This window comes from Oratosquilla oratoria, chromosome 19, assembly GCF_046742065.1.
Source record: "Oratosquilla oratoria isolate Oo_2021 chromosome 19, ASM4674206v1, whole genome shotgun sequence".
NCBI classification, from domain to species: Eukaryota; Metazoa; Arthropoda; class Malacostraca; order Stomatopoda; family Squillidae; genus Oratosquilla; species Oratosquilla oratoria.
Genome location: NC_134795.1, coordinates 41,982,155 through 42,005,025, shown reverse-complemented (window position 1 = coordinate 42,005,025; position 22,871 = coordinate 41,982,155). Strand labels below are relative to the sequence as shown.

The 22,871-nt window shown below is 34.9% G+C and overlaps 1 protein-coding gene across 2 annotated transcripts in view; it reads right to left on the bottom strand.

The window, feature by feature from the left end:
- Nucleotides 1-22,871, bottom strand: part of LOC143035853 (juvenile hormone esterase-like) — a 98,066-nt gene that overhangs the window by 25,473 nt on the left and 49,722 nt on the right. For both annotated transcript variants that reach the window (XM_076202943.1, XM_076202942.1), the window contains exons 7-11: nt 22,566-22,716; nt 15,952-16,130; nt 13,299-13,467; nt 11,741-11,867; nt 11,536-11,650 (exon numbers count right to left, since the gene is read on the bottom strand). In XM_076202943.1, coding sequence (XP_076059058.1) covers nt 11,536-11,650; nt 11,741-11,867; nt 13,299-13,467; nt 15,952-16,130; nt 22,566-22,716 — 741 coding nt within the window. The remainder of the gene's footprint in view (nt 1-11,535; nt 11,651-11,740; nt 11,868-13,298; nt 13,468-15,951; nt 16,131-22,565; nt 22,717-22,871) is intronic.

Below are 22,871 nucleotides of genomic sequence, written 5' to 3'. Positions count from 1 at the left end.
TCCCCCTTGTAAACACTGATTTAAAATGATTGTTCATAATTTCCGCCATTTCTATTTCCTCTGTGTATTCAACTCCTCCTTGTCTTAATTTCACCAAATCTTGTTTGTTTTTCAGTTTGTTGTTTACAAATCTGTAAAATAGTTTTGGTTGATCTTTACGTTTTTCTATGACATCTTTTTCATATTTTCTCTTTTCCTCTCTGCACGCTTGTACAAATTCATTTCTATAACAAATATATATTTTTTTAACTCCCGACAACTTTTGTTGTACCAGCATTTTACATATTCTTTTTCTTGTTTTTGTCTTGGGACATACTTTTCCACTCCTTTTTTTATAAATTTTTGTCAAAATATTCCATTTCTCTCCTACTGTTGTATCTTCTTTGTGTATTCTTTCCCAGTTTTCATTTTGAAAGAATGATCTTATTTTATAAAAAAAAAAGTCATACATTAATCTTCCTTTTCTATATTTTTCATTTCTTTTCATGTATTTTTTCTCATTTAGTTCTAGTTCTATCAATATGTGGTCACTTTTACTTATTGGTGCCTGGTATTCTATCTTTTCCACTATTTCTGGTTCTGATGTCATTATTAGGTCTAGTCTCGATGGTTCTCCTTTTTATATACCTTGTGTTCTCTTGAATCCATTGTGTCATTGTGTGGTCAATAATCATTTCCCCATGAGTCTTCTTCACCCTTTACGGTCATCTCTTCCTAGCAGATTTCTTTGCAATTAAAGTCGCCCATCATAACTATTCTTCCTCCATCTTCCATTATCTTGTTTAATGTTATTCTTGTGTCTTATAATATACTTTTATGTTCACTCTCTTCCCACGAGGCTGTTTTGGGGGGCACATAGTTTATTACAAACTTTCTGTTCTTATCTCTGTCTTCTACTTCTATCATAATCATCTCTATTCTTTCCATATTTGACCCTCTTCACGTTTATATCCCTCTTAGTCAGGAACATAACTCCTCTCCCTTGTTTTATCTCTCTGTTTCTAATCCAATAATTATATGCATTGTGTCCTATGCTGTTGGGTGGTAGTGGACCTTTTAATTTTGTCTCTACAATTCCCATTATGTCCGGATCTTTTTCCTTCAGATACTCATTCAGTTCATTCAGTCCTGTTATTAATCCATCTATATTTGTGTAGGATACTCTTAACTTTCTGTTATTTTCATTGTATTCTCTGTTCCTTTTTTTGTTTCTCTCTGTTATGGTCCATTTACTCAATTTCATATTCACTACTCTCTAGTAGAGTTCTTCTTTTTCTGACTCCGTTCTGGTCTTGTTCTTTTCTTTGGCTTCTTTCCTTTTCATTTTTTCTTCCTCTCTTTCCTCTTTATTAATTTCTCTTTTTATCCATACCTTTTTATATTGTTCACTTGCTGCTAGCTTCCCTGTTTTTGCTAAGATATTCTCTGCTGTTGTTTGTGACCTGAATTTAATCTTAATTGGTCTGGTCTTATCTGTACTATATTTTCTGAGTGTAAACATCTCTTCAATTTGTTTCATGATTTCAGGTTCATCTTCGTAAACTAATTCTAGTAAACTGCTTATTTTTTCTTTTTCCTCATTGATTCATGAAGTTCTATCTAGGTTATGTTTCTCTACCATTCCTAATATAATTATACATTTCTTTTTATCTGCTAAGTCTCTTACTATATTCTCCTTCTGTCTTATCACTTTGATAACTGAGTCTTCAGTTTGTTCTTTCATTTGCTGTTTAATTATGCCAGTAAGTGCAACTTTACTGTTTTCCTGGATTTTTTCCAACCCTGTGCTTCTTTTGCTATGGCTTCTTTATTGTCTTTATTATTTCTCTTTAATTCTTCATTCTCCTCTTTTACTTCTTTTAACTGTCTTTTTAATTCTTCTATTTCTAAAGATAAGTTTTTGTTCGCCTTCTCTAGTTCTTCCAATCTTTCAACTCTCTGCGCAATGTTGGTTACGTTACCGAACCAGTTTTCCCAATGTTCGATCATCTTATCAAGTTTCTCCTCTAGTCTTGTCAATCGAGGGAGGTTGGTATCTCCCCTACACTCATTAAATCCCTGGAAATTATTATCCTCACCTTCCATTGTGCTGCTCTTATCTATATTTCTAATCTTTACATTTTTGTTAATCTCATCACCAAAATCATCGGTCCTCCATTTGTTTACAAGACGTCTGGCCTCTTGGACCAAGTCTTCCCCTTCCTCATTGCCTTCCATTTCCCTCAGTAATCCCTCCCCTTCTCCTTTTTCCTCACTTTCCCACGACACCACGAGTTATCCCCTTCCCTGTAAATACAATAGGTACTTCCTTTGCGTTGAGGTCCACGAAAATTTCACTTTTTCTTCAGAACTCTAATCCTCGCCGTCCATCCGACAAAAGTTTGTGTATTTACCTAGTTGTATTTTACGGGAAGGGGAGCTATGCTCGTGGTGTCCCGTCTTCATATCTCATTTTATCTAAACTATTTTTAAATTCATGTATTGTTTTTGCACACACCACTTTCTCATCTAACTTGTTCCAACTGTCTATTACTCTGTGAGGAAAGCTATTCTTTTTCACATCTCTTCTATAGCTGTCTTTCTTGATTTTCTTTCCGTGTCCTCTTGTATTTCTATCATCCCATTTTATCAGATTCTCTCTATCAATAATTTCTATGCCTTTCATGATTCTGTAAATAGCTATCAAATCTCCTCTCTCTCTTCTTTGCTCTAGTGTCTGTAGCTCAAGTTTTGCTAGTCTCTCTTCATATGATAGTTTTGAGAGTGTTGGTGCCAATTTTGTAATTGCTCTTTGTATTCTTTGAAGGTTTTTTATACTTTTTTTTTTTTTGTACTTGGTGACTGCATATTCCAGTCTTGGTCTTATCAGAGTGATTAGAATTTTCTTCACCATTTCTTCATCCAGGTATGTAAATGCCACTTTGATTGTTCTTATCAAGTTATAAGTTTCTCCAAAAATCTTATTTATAAGTTTTTCAGGTGTCATATTGTTTATAACAATGACTCCTACGTCCCTCTCATTTCCTACTTTTTTTATTCCTTCTTCTCCAAATTTATATGATCCTGTTATTCTGTTTTTGCTTTTTCCAAATTCCATTATACTACACTTTTTAGTGTTGAACTCCATCTCCCGTTTCCTACTTCATTCCTGTACTTTATTTAGATCACTCTGTAGTGACTCACAATCTTCTTCCGTTTTCACTTTTTTTTAACAGTTTTGCATCATCTGCAAAGAAGCTCATATAACATTCAATTCCGTCATCCATATCATTAATATATATAGCAAACATTATCGGGGCCAGAACTGTTCCTTGTGGAACACCGCTTATTACTTCATCCCATTTTGAATGTTTGTCTCTTATCACTACTCTCATTTTTCTTTCTTGCAAAAAGTCTTCCATCCATTTAAGCAGTTTCCCCTGTATTCCTCCTTCAGTTTCTTATTCCTTAAGCAATTATTTATGTGGTACTTTGTCAAAATGCACAATCAGCCCATCCATCTCTTTCTTGTATTATATCTATTAGCCTTGAATAGAAACATATTAAATTGGTGACGCATGATTATCCTTGTCTGAATCCAAATTGCCTTGGATTTAGCACATTGTTTGTTTTTTTTCTAAATATTTTGCCCATCTACTTTTGACAATGCTTTCACATATTTTTGCTATTGTACTTGTTAGAGAGACTGATCTGTAGTTGGTAGGGTCTTCTTTATTTCCTCCTTTATATATAGGTATTATATTTGCTTTTTTCCAATCATCTGGGACTTTTCCTTCTTTCAAGGAACTATTTATTATGCTATGCATTTTGTCTGCCAGTTCATTTCTGCATTCTTTCAAAATCCAGTTTGCTATTTCATCTGGTCCATGCGATTTTCTGACATCAAGATTACTCAAGTGTTTCAAAATTTCATTCTTTGTTACTTCTATTTCTTTCATGGGGGGGGGGACTTTCTCTTCCCATTCGATCTCTTCAGGTTGTATGTTCTCCCTTGTAAACACCAATTTAAAATGCTTGTTCATAATTTCCGCCATTTCAATTTCCTCTGTGTATTCAACTCCTCCTTGTCTTAATTTCACCAAATCTTGTTTGTTTTTCAGTTTGTTGTTTACAAATCTGTAGAATAGTTTTAGTTGATCTTTACATTCTTCTATGACATCTTTTTCATATTTTCTCTTTTCCTCTCTGCACGCTTGTACATATTCATTTCTATAATAAATATATATTTTCCATTTTTCAGGTCTTCTGTCTTTCTTCCATTTGGTCCAAGCTTTGTCTCTTTTAGTCTTTTAACTCCCTACAACTTTTGTTGTACCAGCACTTTACATATTCTTTTTCTTGTTTTTGTCTTGGGACATACTTTTCCACTCCTTTTTTATAATTTTTTTGTCAAAATAATCCATTTTTCTTCCACTGTTGTTTCTTCTTTGTATATTCCTTCCCAGTTTTCTTTTTGAAAGAATTCTCTTATTTTATCAAAGTTTGTTTTTTTCATACATCATTCTTCTTTTTCTATATTGTTCATTTCTTTTCATGTATTTTTCCTCATTTAATTCCAGTTCAATCAGCATATTTTCACTTTTACTTATTGGTGTTTTATATTCAATATTTTCTACTATTCTAGGTTCAGATGTGATTATTAGGTCTAGTCTCGATGGTTCTTCTTCATTTCTATACCTAGTGTTCTCCTGTATCCATTGCGTCATTGTATGGTCAGTAATCATCTCGAGTAGAACATTTCCCCATGAGCCGTCTCCACCCTTTACTGTCATCTCTTCCCAGCAGACTTCTTTGCAATTAAAGTCGCCCATCATAACTATTCTTCCTCCATCTTCCATTATCTTGTTTAGTGTTATTCTTGTGTCTTCTAACATACTTTTATGTTCACTCTCTTCCCACGAGGCTGTTTTTGGGGGCACGTAGTTTATTACAAACTTTCTGCTCTTCTTATCTCTGTCTTCTATTTCTATCATAATCATTTCTACTCTGTTCTTTCCATATGTGACACTCTTCACGTTTATATCCCTCTTAGTCAGGAACATAACTCCTCTCCCTTGTTTTATCTCTCTGTTTCTAATCCAATAATTATATGCATTGTGTCCTATGCTGTTGGGTGGTAGTGGACCTTTTAATTTTGTCTCTACAATTCCCATTATGTCCGGATCTTTTTCCTTCAGATACTCATTCAGTTCATTCAGTCCTGTTATTAATCCATCTATATTTGTGTAGGACACTCTTAACTTTCTGTTATTTCCATTGTATTTTCTGTTTCTTTTTTGTTTCTCTCTGTTATGGTCCATTTCTTCAATTTCATTTTCACTACTCTCCAGTAGAATTCTTCTTTGTCTGACTCCGTTCTGGTCTCGTTTTTTTTCTTTGGCTTCTTTCCTTTTAATTTTTTCCTCCTCTCTTTCCTCTTTATTCATTTCTCTTTTTATCCATACCTTTTCATAATGTTCACTTGCTGCTAGCTACCCTGTTTTTGCTAAGATATTCTCTGCTGTTGTTTGTGATCTGAATTTAATCTTAATAGGTCTGGTCTTATCTGTACTATACTTTCCCATCTAAACTTATCTTCAATTTGCTTCATGATTTCAGGTTCATCTTCCTGAACTAATTCTAGTAATCTACTTACTTTTTCATTTTCCTCCTTGATTCTTGTGGTTCTATCTGGGTTATGTTTCTCTTTCATTCCTAATATAATTATACATTTCTTTTTGTCTGGTAAGTCTCTTACAATATTCTCCTTCTGTCTCATCACTTTGATAACTGAGTCTTCAGTTTGTTCTTACATTTGCTGTTTAATTATATCAGTAAATGCAACTTTACTATTTTCCTGTATCTTCCTCCACCCCTGTGTCTCTTTTGTTATTGTTTCTTTATTGTCTTTATTGTTCCTTTTTAATTCTTCATTCTCCTCTTTTACTTCTTTTAACTGTCTTTTTAGTTCTTCTATTTCATCAGTTAAGTTTTTGTTCGCCTTCTCTAGTTCTTCCAATCTTTCAACCCTTTTTGCAATTTTTGATATTTTACCGAACCTAATCTCCCAATGTCCGGTCATTTGTTCAAGTTTTTCCTCCACTTTTGCCAGTCGAGGGAAGTTGATATCCGCCGCCCCCTCATTAAATCCCTGGAAATTATTATCCTCACCTTCTATTGTGCTGCTCTTATCTATGTTTCTAATCTTTACATTTTTGTTAGTTCCTTCGTCGTCACTAAATTGATCCGGTCCGCGCTTGTTTACATGGCGTCTGCCTGCCTGGACCAAGTCCTCTTCTTCCTCGTTTCCTTCAATTTCCCTCAGTAATCCCTCCCTTTCTCCTTTTTCCTCATTTCCCCCTACACCACGAGCAATCCCCTTCCCTGCAAATACAATAGGTACTTCCTTTGCGTTGAGATCCACGTAGATTTCATTTTTCTTCAGGACGTCAATCCTCGCCGTCTGTTCGACGTGTGTGCGTGTGTGTGTATTTACCTAGTTGTATTTTACGGGAAGGGAGCTATGCTCGTGGTGTCCCGTCTTTATATCTTATTTTATCTAAACTATTTCTAAATTCTTGTATTGTTTTTGCACACACCATTTTCTCATCTAACTTGTTCCAAATGTCTATTACTCTGTGAGGAAAGCTATTCTTTTTCAGATCTCTTCTATAGCTGTCTTTCTTGATTTTCTTTCCGTGTCCTCTTGTATTTCTTTCATCCCATTTTATTAGATCCTCTCTATCAATAATTTCTCTGCCTTTCATGATTCTGTAAATAGTTATCAAATCTCCTCTCTCTCTTCTTTGCTCTAATGTCTGTAGCTCAAGTTTTGCTAGTCTCTCTTCATATGATAGTGTTGAGAGTGTTGGTGCTAATTTTGTAATTGCTCTTTGTATTCTTTCAAGTTTTGTTATATATATTTTTTTGTACTTGGTGACCACATCATTGCTGCATATTCCAATCTTGGTCTTATCAAAGTGATTAATATTTTCTTCACCATTTCTTCATCCAGGTATGTAAATGCTACCTTGATTGTTCATATTAAATTATAAGTTTCCCCTTAAAATATTGTTTATATGCTTCTCAGGTGACATATTATTCATAATAATGACTCCCAGGTCCTTCTCATTTTCTACTTTTTTTATTCCTTCTTCTCCCAATTTATATGATTCTTCTATTCTTTTTTTGCTTTTTCCAAATTCCATTATACTACACTTTTTGGTATTGATCCATCTCCCACTTCCTACTCCATTACCATACTTTATTGAGATCACTCTGTAGTGACTCACAATCTTCTTCCGTTTTAATTTTTTTTTAACAGTTTTGCATCATCTGCAAAGAAGCTCATGTAACTTTCAATTTCTTTATCCATATCATTAATATATATAGCAAACATTATTGGGGCCAAAACTGTTCCTTGGGGAACACTGCTTATTACTTCATACCAGTTAAAGTGTTTGTCTCTTATCACTACTCTCATTTTTCTTTCTTGCAAAAAGTCTTCCATCCATTTAAGCAGTTTGCCCTGTATTCCTCCTTCAGTTTCTAATTTCTTTAGTAACTTCTTATGTGGTACTTTGTCAAAAGCTTTTTTTTTTTTGGTCTAGAAATGCACAATCAGCCCATCCATCTCTTCCTTGTATTATATATATTAGCCTTGAATAGAAACATATTAAATTGGTGACGAATGATCGTCCTTGACTGAATCCAAATTGCCTTGGATTTAGTACATTGTTTTTTTCTAAATATTTTACCCATCTACTATTGATAATTCTTTTACAGATTTTTGCTATTGTACTTGTTAGAGAGACTGATCTATAGTTTGTAGGGTCCTCTTTATTTCCTCCTTTGTATATAGATACTATATTTGCTCTTTTTCAATATTTGAAACTTTTCCTTCTTTCAAGGAACTGTTTATTATGCTTTGTATTTTGTCTGCCAGTTCATTCTTGCATCCATGCGATTTTCTGACATCAGGATTACTCAAGTGTTTCATTATTTCGTTATTTGTTACTTCCATTTCTTTCATGGGGGGACTTTCTCTTCCCATTCGATCTCTCCAGGTTGTATGTTCTCCCTTGTAAACACCAATTTAAAATGCTTGTTCATAATTTCTGCCATTTCTATTTCCTCTGTGTATTCAACTCCTCCTTGTCGTAATTTCTCTAATTCTTGTTTGTTTTTCAGTTTGTTGTTTACAAATCTGTAGAATAGTTTTGGTTGATCTTTACATTTTTCTATGACATCTTTTTCATATTTTCTCTTTTCCTCTCTGCACACTTGTACATATTCATTTCTATAACTAGTATATATTTTCCATTTTTCAGGTCTTCTGTCTTTCTTCAATTTGGCCCAAGCTTTATCTGTTTTGTCTTTCAACTTCTTAAAAAAAATTGTACCAGCACTTTACATATTCTTTTTCTTGTTTTTGTCTTGGGACATACTTTTCCACTCCTTTTTTATAATTTTTTGTCAAAATATTCCATTTCTCTTCTACTGTTTTATCTTATTTGTGTATTCTTTCCCATTTTTCTTTTTGAAAGAATGATCTTATTTTATCAAAATTTGTTTTTTCATACATCAATCTTCCTTTTCTATATTGTTCATTTCTTTTCATGTATTTTTCCTCATTTAGTTCTAGTTCTATCAATATGTGGTCACTTTTACTTATTGGTGCCTGGTATTCTATCTTTTCCACTATTTCAGGTTCTGATGTCATTATTAGGTCTAGTCTCGATGGTTCTTCTTCATTTCTTTACCTCTAGTGTTCTCTTGAATCCATTGTGTCATTGTGTGGTCAATAATCATCTAAGTAGAACATTTCCCCATGAGTCTTCTCCACCCTTTACTGTCATCTCTTCCCAGCAGACTTCTTTGCAATTAAAGTCGCCCATCATAACTATTCTTCCTCCATCTTCCATTATCTTGTTTAATGTTATTCTTGTGTCTTCTAACATACCTTTATGTTCACTCTCTTCCTACGAGGCTGTTTTTGGGGCCACATGTTTTATTACAAACTTTCTGTTCTTATCTCTGTCTTCTACTTCTATCATAATCATCTCTACTCTATTCTTTCCATTGTGACACTCTTCACGTTTATATCCTTCTTAGTCAGGAACATAACTCCTCTCCCTTGTTTTATCTCTCTGTTTCTAATCCAGTAATTATATACATTGTGTCCTATGCTGTTGGGTGGTAGTGGACCTTTTAATTTTGTCTCTACAATTCCCATTATGTCCGGATCTTTTTCCTTCAGATACTCATTCAGTTCATTCAGTCCTGTTATTAATCCATCTATATTTGTGTAGGACACTCTTAACTTTCTGTTATTTCCATTGTATTTTCTGTTTCTTTTTTGTTTCTCTCTGTTATGGTCCATTTCTTCAATTTCATATTCACTACTCTCCATTGGAATTCTTCTTTTTCTGACTTTCTGTTCTCGTTTTTTTCTTTAGCTTCTTGCCTTTTCATTTTTTCTTCCTCTCTTTCCTCTTTATTCGTTTCTCTTTTTATCATACCTTTATATATTGTTCACTTGCTGCTAGTTTCCCTGTTTTTGCTAAGATATTCTCTGCTGTTGTTTGTGACCTGAATTTAATCTTAATTGGTCTGGTCTTATCTGTACTATATTTTCTGAGTCTAAACATCTCTTCAATTTGTTTCATGATTTCAGGTTCATCTTCCTCATCTTCTCTCTGTTATGGTCCATTTCTTCAATTTCATATTCACTACTCTCCATTAGAATTCTTCTTTTTCTGACTTTCTGTTCTCGTTTTTTTCTTTAGCTTCTTGCCTTTTCATTTTTTCTTTAGCTTCTTGCCTTTTCATTTTTTCTTCCTCTCTTTCCTCTTTATTCGTTTCTCTTTTTATCATACCTTTATATATTGTTCACTTGCTGCTAGTTTCCCTGTTTTTGCTAAGATATTCTCTGCTGTTGTTTGTGACCTGAATTTAATCTTAATTGGTCTGGTCTTATCTGTACTATATTTTCTGAGTCTAAACATCTCTTCAATTTGTTTCGTGATTTCAGGTTCATCTTCCTGAACTAATTCGAGTAAACTGTTTACTTTTTCTTTTTCCTCTTTAATTCTTGTGGTTCTATTTCTGGTTAAATTTCTCTTTCATTCCTAATATAATTATACATTTCTTTTTGTCTGCGAAGTCTCTTACTATATTCTCCCTCTGTCTCATCACTTTAATAACTGAGTCTTCATTCTGTTCTTTCATTTGTTGCTTACTTATGTCAGTAAATGCAACTTTACTGTTTTCTTGGATTTTTTTCCAGCCCCGTGCTTCCTTTGCTATGGCCTCTTTATAGCCTTTATTATTCCTCTTTAATTTCTTATTCTCTTCTTTAACTTCTTTTAACTGTCTTTTTAATTCTTCTATTTCTAAAGTTAAGTTTTTGTTCGCCTTCTCTAGTTCTTCCAATCTTTCAACTCTCTGCGCAATCTTGGCTACGTTACCGAACCTATTTTCCCAATGCTCGGTCATTTTATCAAGTTTTTCCTCTAGTCTTGCTAATCGGGGGAGGTTGGTATCCCCCCCACCCTCTTTAAATCCCTGGAAACTATTACCATCACCTTCCACTGTGCAGCTCTTATCTATATTTCAATCTTTACATTTTTGTTGATCCCGTCATCACCGAAATCATCATCATCGGTCCGTCTTTTGTTTACAAGACGCCTGGCCTCCTGGACCATGTCCCCCTCTTCCTCATATTCTTCCATTTCCCTCAATAATCCCTCCCCTTCTACTTTTTTATCACTTTCCCACTAGACCACGAGCTTTCCCCTTCCCTATAAATACAATAAGGTACTTCCTTGACGTTGAGATCCACGTAGATTTTCCTTTTTCTTCGGAATTCCAATTCTCGCCGTCCATCCGACGAAAGTGTGCGTGTGTATTTACCTAGTTGTATTTTACGGGAAGGGGAGCTATGCTCATGGTGTCCCGTCTTTATATCTCATTTTATCTAAACTGTTTTTAAATTCATGTATTGTTTTTGCACACACTACTTTCTCATTCATCTTGTTCCAAATGTCTATTACTCTGTGAGGAAAGCTATTCTTTTTCAGATCTCTTCTATAGCTGTCTTTCTTGATTTTCTTTCCGTGTCCTCTTGCATTTCTTTCATCCCATTTTATTAGATCCTCTCCCAATAATTTCTATGCCTTTCATGATTCTGTAAATAGTTATCAAATCTCCTCTCTCTCTTCTTTGCTCTAGTGTCTGTAGCTCAAGTTTTGCTAGTCTATCTTCATATGATATTTTTGAGAGTGTTGGTGCCAATTTTGTAATTGCTCTTTGTATTCTTTCAAGTTTTGTTATACTTTTTTTTCTTTTTTGTATTTGGTGACCACATCGTTGCTGCATATTCCAATCATGGTCTTATCAAAGTGATTAATATTTTCTTCACCATTTCTTCATCCAGGTATGTGTGTGTGTGTGTTTTTGTGGGTGTGTACATATTTTTGTACGGGATATGCATGAGCATGTAAGTATTTATATTTGTTGGTTTCAATTTTACGTAAACTAATGTTTTTCCCAAACCTCTGCTCTAGTGTCCTTTTCCATGGTCATCTCTGGCTGAAGAGCGAGGTAATGAAGAGAAGATTCGGTCACTGGCTCCCATCTGAATCCTAGCGAATCATCTGGCGTGGGGTTTCTGAATGGAAAACATCCAAACATGAACTGTAATATATCTCTATGTACAGGCTTTATCTAAGAGTTCAATTCTTCAAACTAGAAGACCTACCCAGTGTCAGCAAAGTTTGTCCACAATGCAACAACTTTGTCTCGGAGGGCGAGGTCCTCCTCTTTATCTAAGGGCTCGAACATAGCTCCTTCGAAGAGGTAGAAGAGCTCATCTGCGTGGGAGATCCCTGTGGGAAAAGTAAAATGCTAAAGCATCTGGTAGTAGGACAAATTTCTTGGAGTTGTGTTACCAAGTTAAAATTCATGTACTTGAAATAGAATGTACCCTAACACTTTGGCAATTATATTTGTCAATAAACAAATAAGTATCAAATTGCAAATATATTTACATGTTTGAATATTTACTTATCAGTGTATTCATGTTTCGAACTCTCTTGTTTATCTAAATTTGTTTATCTATTTATCAGTTGATTCGTTCTAAACTTACGAGTTCTATTAACCATATTTTCGTTAAATAAACCCTATACATTTACTTATTAATTTACCCTGTTATATATTAATCATATGTCCAGTTAAATACCTATCTACTCATCTGTTTACTTATCACTTTTCTTTTAAACGTGTGTTTAGCCAACTTCATGAATCAACGGGAGCTGTGGTTATTTATAAGACTGCCAGAGATCGTTGTTAAACTGATTTGCTAGTATTAAGTAAACTGCCTTTGCCACGGGAAACTTGAATATCTATGGAAATCTTATTGTTGTAATTATTGAAAAAAACTTACATGCTTTCAATTATTTCTATATGTTTAATATTTATAAATGGGTTGTGCTAAGATAGGCTTTGGAAACTGGTTATTAAAGGTTGTAAAATCACCTCTGGTTAAGTGGCACTGACATATAAATTTCAAGCATCTTTTAGCACACTAAGGTGACCGTTTTCTTACATTAAATAAATACATTACAGAATGTACCTGATGTGAATTCAACCATTCCTACTTAAAAAATACTGTAATTGTAAGTTACAAAAATCATACGAACTAAAACTAATACAGTTATTTTCACGACGACCCCTATTCGTCTCCTATTTTGCTCAATTTCATTTTATCTTCTTAATCTTTAAACAATATTGAAAACTTGCTTCTTATTAAGGTTTTCACCAATAAGAGAATACTAATGTGTTGATACTATTACTGAATTACGTAGTAAAAACAAATTGATTATAGATAAATTGCTAAAATTATTTATATTTTGCGTATACAAATTGTGCCACAAGTGTCTTGAAATTAAATTTAGAAGAGAAGAAGCCTCATGGATATTATATGATTTGATTTTCAACAGCTTCCAGATTTCGATAAAGTGTAATATTATCTTGGATGATTTTATAGCTTTTATTGAATGTAAAAATATCACACTGTTGTTCCTAATAAAGTGATTCAGCAAATTCCCTCTAGTCTCTTGGCTAGCCTCCTTTTTTTTCCTATCGATAATACTTTTACGTTCACTACAGTGATTACCCACTATTCATTTACTTTTTTGAATATTTGCTTGTATTAACACAATAAAATTAAGCATTCTACAGCAGGTCATATTGAGGAGGAGAGTGATCTAAGTTTAGCTAATTCAAAAGGTACTATAGTATTATTTCATGGATCATACAACTACGAAGTTCTTGTCCTAAGGTGGGGTTGACATTATCCACGTTAATTCCGTCTGAAAACGATCGTTGCCCTCTGTGCTGAAGTTCGAAGAGAAAAACGGGATGATGTCGACTCTGGAGCATTGCTGTCATGTCGTGCGCAATGTAGAAAAAGAAGTCGCTGTAAACCTGGAAGGTTCAGAAATGTTGAAAGTTTGGCATTGATTACGTATATGTTGGTCTTCTTCCACATTTGCAAAAGCTAGAAGATATAACGATAGTTGTTGTGTTTTATTAAGAACTAGCCAATCACCCGCACGTTGCTGCGAATAATCCCTAACCTAACCATACCACACCTAACTTTAACCATTAAACCCAACCAACATAATTTTTAAATTAAATATAGCTTTAAACACTCCTCCCAGATGTGCGCCCCCCTACCCGAAGGTTGGGAAACCCTAGTTTGAAAATACATGCATACACAAGCACAAATATCATGTGCGCATTCTTTTGCGTGCATGTGTGAGTGTGTGTGTGTAGATTGACAATAAATGCCTGCAGCTAAAAGGTGAGGAAATGTACCTATTTTATTTATCTTCAGAATATATATGGTTATAGTGGTTATTTGGAAAAACCTAGGAAGAGTTTGTAAATAATAAATTTCCGCCGCACTACAATTAAATGAGAGTAAGCAATATTTCAACATTTGGTAAAAATTATACAATAATTTTACATTTGCATGATTTTTTCTTACATAAGCTATCATGGTTTGTGGCAACATTAATTTCATATATATAAATAATATTTATGAACACATACAATGGTTTGTTTAATTATATTGATTCTTATGCTACAAAGATGATAACTTAAGAGGAGACTACAGTAGTGGCGTGTTCCCTCACCATAAACCACCTAACTTTAACTCTTAACCCTAACCAAAATATTCTTTTTAATTAAGTATAGCTTTAAATGCTCCCCCTCCCAGGTGTGCCCCCCCCTCCCGAAGTTGGGAAAGCCTAGTTTGAAAATACATGCTTACACACACACAAATATCATGTGTACACATTCTTTTGTGTGTGTGTATGTGCATGTGTGTGTGTGTGTGGATTGACAATGTCTACAGCTGAAAGGTGAAGAAATGTATCTAGTTTATTTATCTTCAGAATATATACAGTTATAGGGGTTTATCTGCAAAAACGTAGGAGTTTGTGAATGAACTATTTCTGCCCACACAAAAATTAAATGAAAATAACCAATATTTCGACATTTGGTAAAATTATACAACCATTTCCCATAAACATGCTTTCTTCTTACAAAAGCTATCATGGTTTGTGGCAACATTAATTTCACAAATGTAAATAATATTTATGGATACATACAATGGTTTGTTTAATCATATTAATTCTTAAGTCACAAAAAATACTATGCAATATCAGGAGATACTATATAAACCTCCTAGCTCTAACCCCTAACCATAACCAATTATTATTTTTTTTTTTATGAAATTTAGTTAGCCAAGTACCTGGAGTGATAGGGTATCAGAATATATATGGTTATGGGGTTCTATCTCTAAAACCCTAGGAGGAGTTCATGTACAAGCAAACAAACAAATAAACAATCAGACAGACAGACAGAGGCTACTACTTTATCATAATAGGTTAGTGTACCCCAGCAAAAATATTTTTGCACTGAAAATGAATCATGCAAAAAGATACGTACAACAGGTCACATGCATCATGTAACATGTTACATACAATTTGTTACAAGCAACATGTAACATGTTATAAACAACATATATGTAACATGCTCTATATTACAGGCAACATGTTATTGTACATGCAAAGCACAACATGATACATAGTACCAGCAATATACATATCACATACAACATGTTGTCTACAATATATACCATCATAACGGTTATAGTTATCTATCTACTTATATACCAAAGGCCTCCTCATTTTTATAAGGGAGGTAGTCAGTGAAGACAATCCACTAACCACATCTCTGTCTCCCTCCCGCTACGCGGGTCAGAATCAATGTAGCTAGACACAGCATAAGATTAAAGTATATTGTACCATACGTCCTGTCATCCTGCTCTATGGCTGTGAAACGTGGCTACTACCACACCACTCGAATAAAGTGGCAAGATAATATTTCAGACACAGACCACTGGATCCCACCAAGGCAAACTCAACCAAGGCTAACGCTTCCTTAGAGGCCCAAAAAACATTACAAAGCCACTTTGAAAGCCACACTGAACGTCTTCAACATCAACCACATGGGAGTACACATCACAGGACTTTGATAAATGGTAAGTAGCTGTTCGGAAAGGAGTAAAAATCTGTTAAACTAAAAGGGTTACTACAGCTGTGCAACCCGTAGAAGCTATAAAAACAATGCTGGCAGATCACCAACTGCCGCCACCTTTACATGTTCACACTGCCAGAAAACCTTCCAATCGAGTATCGGCTGAATGAGTCATATGAGTACCCACAGAGATTGACCCCAGCCATTAGATTATTAGATGGTTTTCGTCGCCACAACAGACGAACAAGAAGACCTACCAAACTACTCGAATGTGTGTAGTAACCTACCTTCTTATTCTAAAATATATTCAGTTAAAATAACATCCACACACATATAAAACATACCGAATTGATTTTTGCTTACCTCGGTAATTGCCTTGGCATCTTCATCATTGAAATTAATGTTTCCAATAAATTTGCTGAAGATCTTCAAGGCTTGCTCCTCTGCCTGTCTGGGATATCTGTCCTTGAGTCCCAGCGACAACGGCACGACGGAAATATTAGAAACTATTTTCTCCTTCAGCTTAGCATTGGAGAATATATCTGGAGAAGTTTTGAGAAAAATGTGAGCCTCATGGCTTTTAAAACAGCTAAAAACAAACAGATTTTTTGACTAGATACACTATTAGAAAATAAGTTATCCCATTGGAAGGGGCAAAAGCTCCTTTCTACGGAACATACATACATATACCAAGGCTTTTTCCCCCTTACAAGGGAAGTAGCCAAAAAGGAAAAGGCATAAAATCATTCCTACCCATTCCATCCCTGAATACACTCCACACCCCTCCCACCCTCCCTATCTTAGCACCTCCTGGATGACGGGTCATCCCTGCACCTTGTCCACTGCCCTGGGTCAGAAGCAGTGTTGCCAGACACAGCACATCCACAGCAAGGTTACTTCATTGAATCGGCGACCCCCCCTCTCCGTCCCCACATGCATAAAAGGAGAAGACGGGGAGAAATTCCTTCGGGCTGCGTCAAATTTTGCTCACACATACTACCTCACCCCCATCCCCCTGCCCATTCCACCTCATGCATCACAACATCATCCATATACAACCATTCTCCATTCACCTGTCTTCTGTCCTCTCCCTTCCCCAAACCCCCTTCACCCCATCCATCCACCTCATCCTAAGACGTCCCCTCATGTTAACTCCCTCCACATCTGCCTTCCACACCTCTTTTACTAGTCTTTCTTCACTCATTCTTTCCATGTGTCCAAACCATCCTAATACTCTTTCATCAACCCTATCTCCCAACTCCCTTTCCACCCCTACGGAACATACTTTATTGTATCTCCTAACAGATATATTACAGTATTCATAAATTTTTGAACCACATACTTCAAATTTTTTTTTGTAATATTTTAAGTACTTCACTATATTCATAAGCACCGTAAATTTCCCAGAATTTTTTGGGGGGAAATATGACAATTTTCCCCTAGATTTCACAAATTATCATTTTCTTAAAGTGTACCTAATATCAAACTAATGTGTGCATTGTAATGATTTATAAATTCTTGTGGGAAATTCGAAGCTAAGACCAATGGTCAGGCAAGAGAACAGGTCCTTCCAAAAGTTTTCCTTCAAATTCAAATTACTAAGTCATCAATGGGGTCGGATTTCATAGGGTAATGACAAATACACACTAAATTTTTTACGTAAATACAAATTTTCCAGTGAGATTTTTGTGGATGTGGAAGACATGAAATTGCATTTTCACATTAATTGACATACATAACCTGTAAGTGCTGTCTAGGTGCAACATATTTGTAAAGGTGAAATTATGATTACTAGAGCATAAGTAATTATGATTACAGAAACAGTTCCTTTGCTTCTCGGTATTTACGTGTTTGCTTACCTTCCGGGGGGAAGACAATGATCGTGATTGATACTGCTTGTCGCTAACGGGGCGCATACAAGGAACTAATGATAAAACATTCTGCTCTTGCTGTAAAATAAACTTTTGCTCAACACACAACCGCATGTTCTGAACGATATCCTGTTTGTATCACAATTTACAATTATACTGTATGTCCAAATTCCCAAACTCGAAACAATACTTATAACAAATATAAGTGTTCAAATAGCACAAGTTACTGTCATTAGACTAATAATAGTATTTAGTAGCAGATAATGATAACGAACTGTAACCAAATGGATTTGAGAGTCAAAGTACTGAATTTATTTTAAAAATGCAGTCCTATTTAGCAGTAATACCACCAAGACAATTAAGGAGATAGAGGAATCGTACGTACATTATTCCTTCCTTAAGACACTTGCAAGGAATTTGCAGTTTTCAATATCTTAATTATGATGTAATAATTCAGACTAATGTTATATATCTCTATATACTTAAAATATCAAGAGGGTTTTTTTTTTACCTATATTTTCATGAATAAAATTGCATAAACAAGGGCTGAAGTAATGAATACAAAATATCAGCAGGAACAAAACAAAGGGGATAAAGGTGATTAGAAGAGAAAATACACACCACTTTTCACAGTAGTATAATATGCTGAGGAAACCAATGCATACAGTACAGAAATAGGACTGTATTGAATAATGACATATTTATTCAACTAATTGAAATATGGTGATACTAAATAACTTCGCCGAGCTGAAAGATCAACGTAGGCTGTTGGCTTTCAAAATGCATGATCTCAGCATGAGAATGAATATCAAATAAGAGCAGAAAGCAAGTAAGGAAAAAGTGAGATCATTGGCCTAAATCTGATAATGGGCATGATGAAAGTCATAGAAATTTACATTGTCTTTAAAATTATTATTCTAGAGTTTCATCAAATATCTTCAGTAAAGTTGGGAGATGGCTAGTGACTTCACTATACTAACCAGGAGGAAGACTCAGAATAAGATGGAAGAAGCCCGAAAAGATGTTTAGTTCCTGATTTTAGGTTAGTTTAATGAATGTAAAAATCAATCGGGTCTCATGGCAGATCCAAGGGACAGATTCAAACAAAAAAACTCTGAGATAATTTTTACCCATCAGTTTGAGACTGTATACCATTAAACAATATACACTAAGATAATCTACAAACCCAAAACATAAAGACACAGAATGCGGACTTTAGAAAGGATGGTGACCTGAATGTAGCTGTGTTAGTGTGGTTCTTGTTTCTCTTAGAAGAGATTTTTTTTTTTTTATGCTTATGTCTGGAAGTGTTTGATGTAGTAGAGTGTTTAATGGTCGGTCTTGGTGTGCTTGCTTTGTAATCTGACAAATTGTTTTGTATGGATGTACTACGTGGTGCAAGTGATAATTTGTTTTAGATGTTTGGACAGTATACTGCTAGTTGTCTTATTTTCAGTTGGTTGTACCTGTGTGATATAAAAAGAAGGGTGAGTAGAGTTGATGATTCTTGCATAAAAATGTGTACCTATTATTTTCAAGCCATGTTCTATGGAGAGGATTATAGTTTCTGTTTGTAATTCTATTTTGGTGGGTTTGCTGCATCCTATCATTATCATTATTTTCATTGCTTTATTTTGTATATTATATAAGGTGCCTACGTTTTTTCATGATTGTTGGGAGCCATACTGTGTAAGCATGATTGAGTGAGGTTCTCAAGCCCTGTTTATTTATTTATCTATCTATTTATTTATTCATTTATTTATTTATTCATTTTTTCCCTAGTCTTTGATGTGGTGGGCTGAAGGTCATTTGAGTGTCAAAAGTGAGGTCCAGAAGTTTTGGGTTCCTTTGTAATGGCCATCCAATTTTATCACTGGATGATGTTTTGATTCGTGGTAATATAATTATTGATGTTAGAGAGAAAGCTTCTATTCTATTATTTCTAAGCAATTGATCTAGACTGTCCAAATAAGTCTTGGTGTTCTTAACAGCTATTTTCCTCTTGCCATACTGTGTTATCGTCAGATCATCTGCATAGGTGAGGACTTTGGTGTTATGTTCTGAATCTGGTGTTGAGATAATTTGTGAAGAGGATAAATAATGAAGGTAAGAGCACTGCTTCTTGAGTGAATTCATTACAACTTTTTAATCCGAGACATTTCATTGCTTTGGACTACTCTACCTTGTCTGCCAGCTAACAGTTTATTTAGTCATTTATTGTCATTGTTTTGGATGTCTGTCTCTATGAATTTTTTTAGTATGTGTCCAGGAGCTTATTCTATGTTCATTGCCACCATGACCATTCTCTCTGGTGTTGTTTTCTTGCTAAATCCCTTCAGCACTTATTCAATAATATTTGTATAAAATGTGCTGGTGAAGTGGACCTCCTTAAATCTATGTTGCTTTGGGGAGCTGTGTAGATTAATTACATTTTTTCTGCTATTATTTCTTTTCTCGTTGTCTCAGATATGTTGAACAGTAATGATGTGGACTTTGAACAACAACAAAAAATAATAATAATTGTCTCCAAAAAGCTAATGAGATCTACCCTCAAATACGCTTCCATGGCATGGTTCCCAACTGTCAAGATGACAAACAAGAGCAATTTATAAACAATATAGAACGAAGCACAGAAACTAAAACCCTCCCTATAGAACAACACATGTGAATGAACCCTGAACACCACTCACCTACCTCATCACAAAGTACAAACACCAACGCCCGAACATTGAAAAAAGTACGGGAACGTACAATTCAGACATATATAACAACTTTCTACATTACCACACAACCACTCCGCACAAAAGTACATACACACTCAGATCCAAAACAGGCCACCAAACTCAATATTCCAACAACCCACAGGCATTAGCCCCCACAGAAAAAATCCTCTCAAGAAAAGTAAGAATCACACTGGAATGCTTGCTTTCTGGGCACTATTCTCAACTAAATCAGTAACGACACAGAATAGGCTTGACCACAAATTCAAACTGCCCTAGATGCAGCCGCCACTACAGAGAAAACACAGAACAGCTCATTCCACAATGCCCCACAATGGGGTCATCCTATACTCAGAAGGACCTCTAGCCAGAAGGCCAAGTACAGAGAAGGCCCAGTAGTCAGATTTTTTCAGTGTTATGGTATCATCTAAATGAAAAGATTTGCTACAACTTGCAGAACTTTAGGTTAGGTTAGCTTATGTTAACTTAGGATAGGTCAGGTTAGGTTGGGTTAGGTTAGTTTAGGTTAGGTTTTTATATTTTATGAAGTATAATTCATATATTCTATTTAGTATATTTCATGAAGTAGATTTATATGAAGTATATTTTATCATTCAAATGGTGTTCAGGGTATACAGTAAACTAGTACTATACATTATATTCATATGTAGAAACTGGTTCAATGAAGTCAGAGATCATCCATTTTCTGCTTGGAATTTCAACAAGCTCAGCTACCCTTTCTACTATATTCCTTGGACTGAGAGTGATTTTTTTTTTTTTTTTTTTTTTTTTTGAGGGGGTGGCTAGACTATATCTTACCAATTTTCTGACTAGCAGGTCTTCTGACTAATGGTCTTTATGACTACTGGGTCTTCTGACCAGTGGGTCTTCAGACTGCTGAGCTTTCTGACTACAGAGACTTTTGATTACTGGCCCTTCTGACTACAGGAGTTTCTATTTATAAGGCTGGGCCCCCCTCCCACTCACTAACAATCCCCAGACAACAGCACAATGTTTATTCCCAGGGTGATCTATTGGTCCACCCGAAGGCCGTTGCCTGTTATGTACCTAGGAGCAGTGGGTCTCAGGCAAGAAAGACTTGGGGCAACATACTGACTGACTGATCTGCTTGGTTTTTATATGGGTGTTATAAGGGTTCTTTTCCGGGTTGTTTGAATTTCCTTGTACAAACAGGAGAAAAATTACTTACTGGATATGTTAAACCAGTCGTGTGGTGAAATAATTGCTGGAATTTAATACATTTACTTTGGGAATTTGGTCTAATATTTTTTTACACTTTGCTGTTGGTTGTGTGATTATCCAAACTGGGTGTTGTGCGTTCATAGTTTCTTGGTAAGTTGTGAGTTTGGAGTTGATGGTTGTAGACAGGAGTGGCTGATGTGGTGAGTGGCATGAACATACTTATGAAGTTGTGGGATTTTTTTTTTCTTAATTCATGGTGTGATTATATAATCACAAGACACCGTAACTGAAATAATTGTTTCAGTCATGATGTCTTTTAGCGTTAGCTTAGTTTCTTTTGTTTTCTTAGAGAAGTCTATGTTCTTGTGTATTACTGTTATGAGTCCATCTTTTTGTTGATTGTGAAGTGTTGTGTTCCGTAACTATTGTGTATTCAATAAACGTGCGTAATGTGAATTGTAATGTTCAAGTTCCTATCTTTTTCTGTATTAGCGTTCTGTGTATGGTGTACTTATCCAGGAATTAAACCATCTTCGGTTGTTTGTTTGTGATAACATTGATGCTTATTTGCAGCATATTCAAAGTGTATTTTTGTGCTAAAGTGTGTTTGGGTGTACGCCTTCATATGTGTATCCGTAGCTCCAATTTTCTGTATATTGGACTGTGTTGGTGCGTGTACTGCAAATGAGCTGGAGTCATGTGTAGCATGTGTAGAAATTGATAGGTTTTGTGCATATAAATATTGTGTATGAGCTTAAGTTGGTTTTCATATCGCTGGATTGAAAATGTTGGAAGGCAGGCACCGGAAGCCTGATATATTGTATATTTGCATATATATATATATATATATATATATATATATATATATATATATATATATATATATATATATATATATATATATGTATATATATATATATATATATATATATATATATATAATAGAAAATAAACAAAGTCAGATTTCTTGTAACCCAAGGTATATACACGGATTATCTACTGAATTATAGCGTTGTTGAATTTGTAACTTATGCTTGAATAAATATCCCTACCCTAGATTGAGGTCGCTGATTGGTTCCCTGACAGTTCAAAGCTCCTACATGGTGCCATGAACCATATGGAGTGACTATTTCTCAGTTGAGAGTAAGCTTTCTCTTTCTTGATCATGATGCATGTAACTTACGTGCAGTGATGCATGATGCGTCGTCGGCCGTCACCCCAGATATGAGCGGAACTTTATGGAATTGTCCAGTGGAGATGAGGACCTCCGGACGATTGATGATGTAATTTCCGTCAATGCGCGGCGCCATCAGCACCGGCATAATTACGAATTCCTTTGTGAAAAAATAAACGATATCCACTGAATCAATTAAGATTTCTGTATTCATTTCGGCAAAGATTTACCTGTAGAAAATAGAAAAAATATATATGTATTATTACCGTTATCATCAGCGTTCCAATCATCATTATCAAAAGTAGTTGCAGCAGG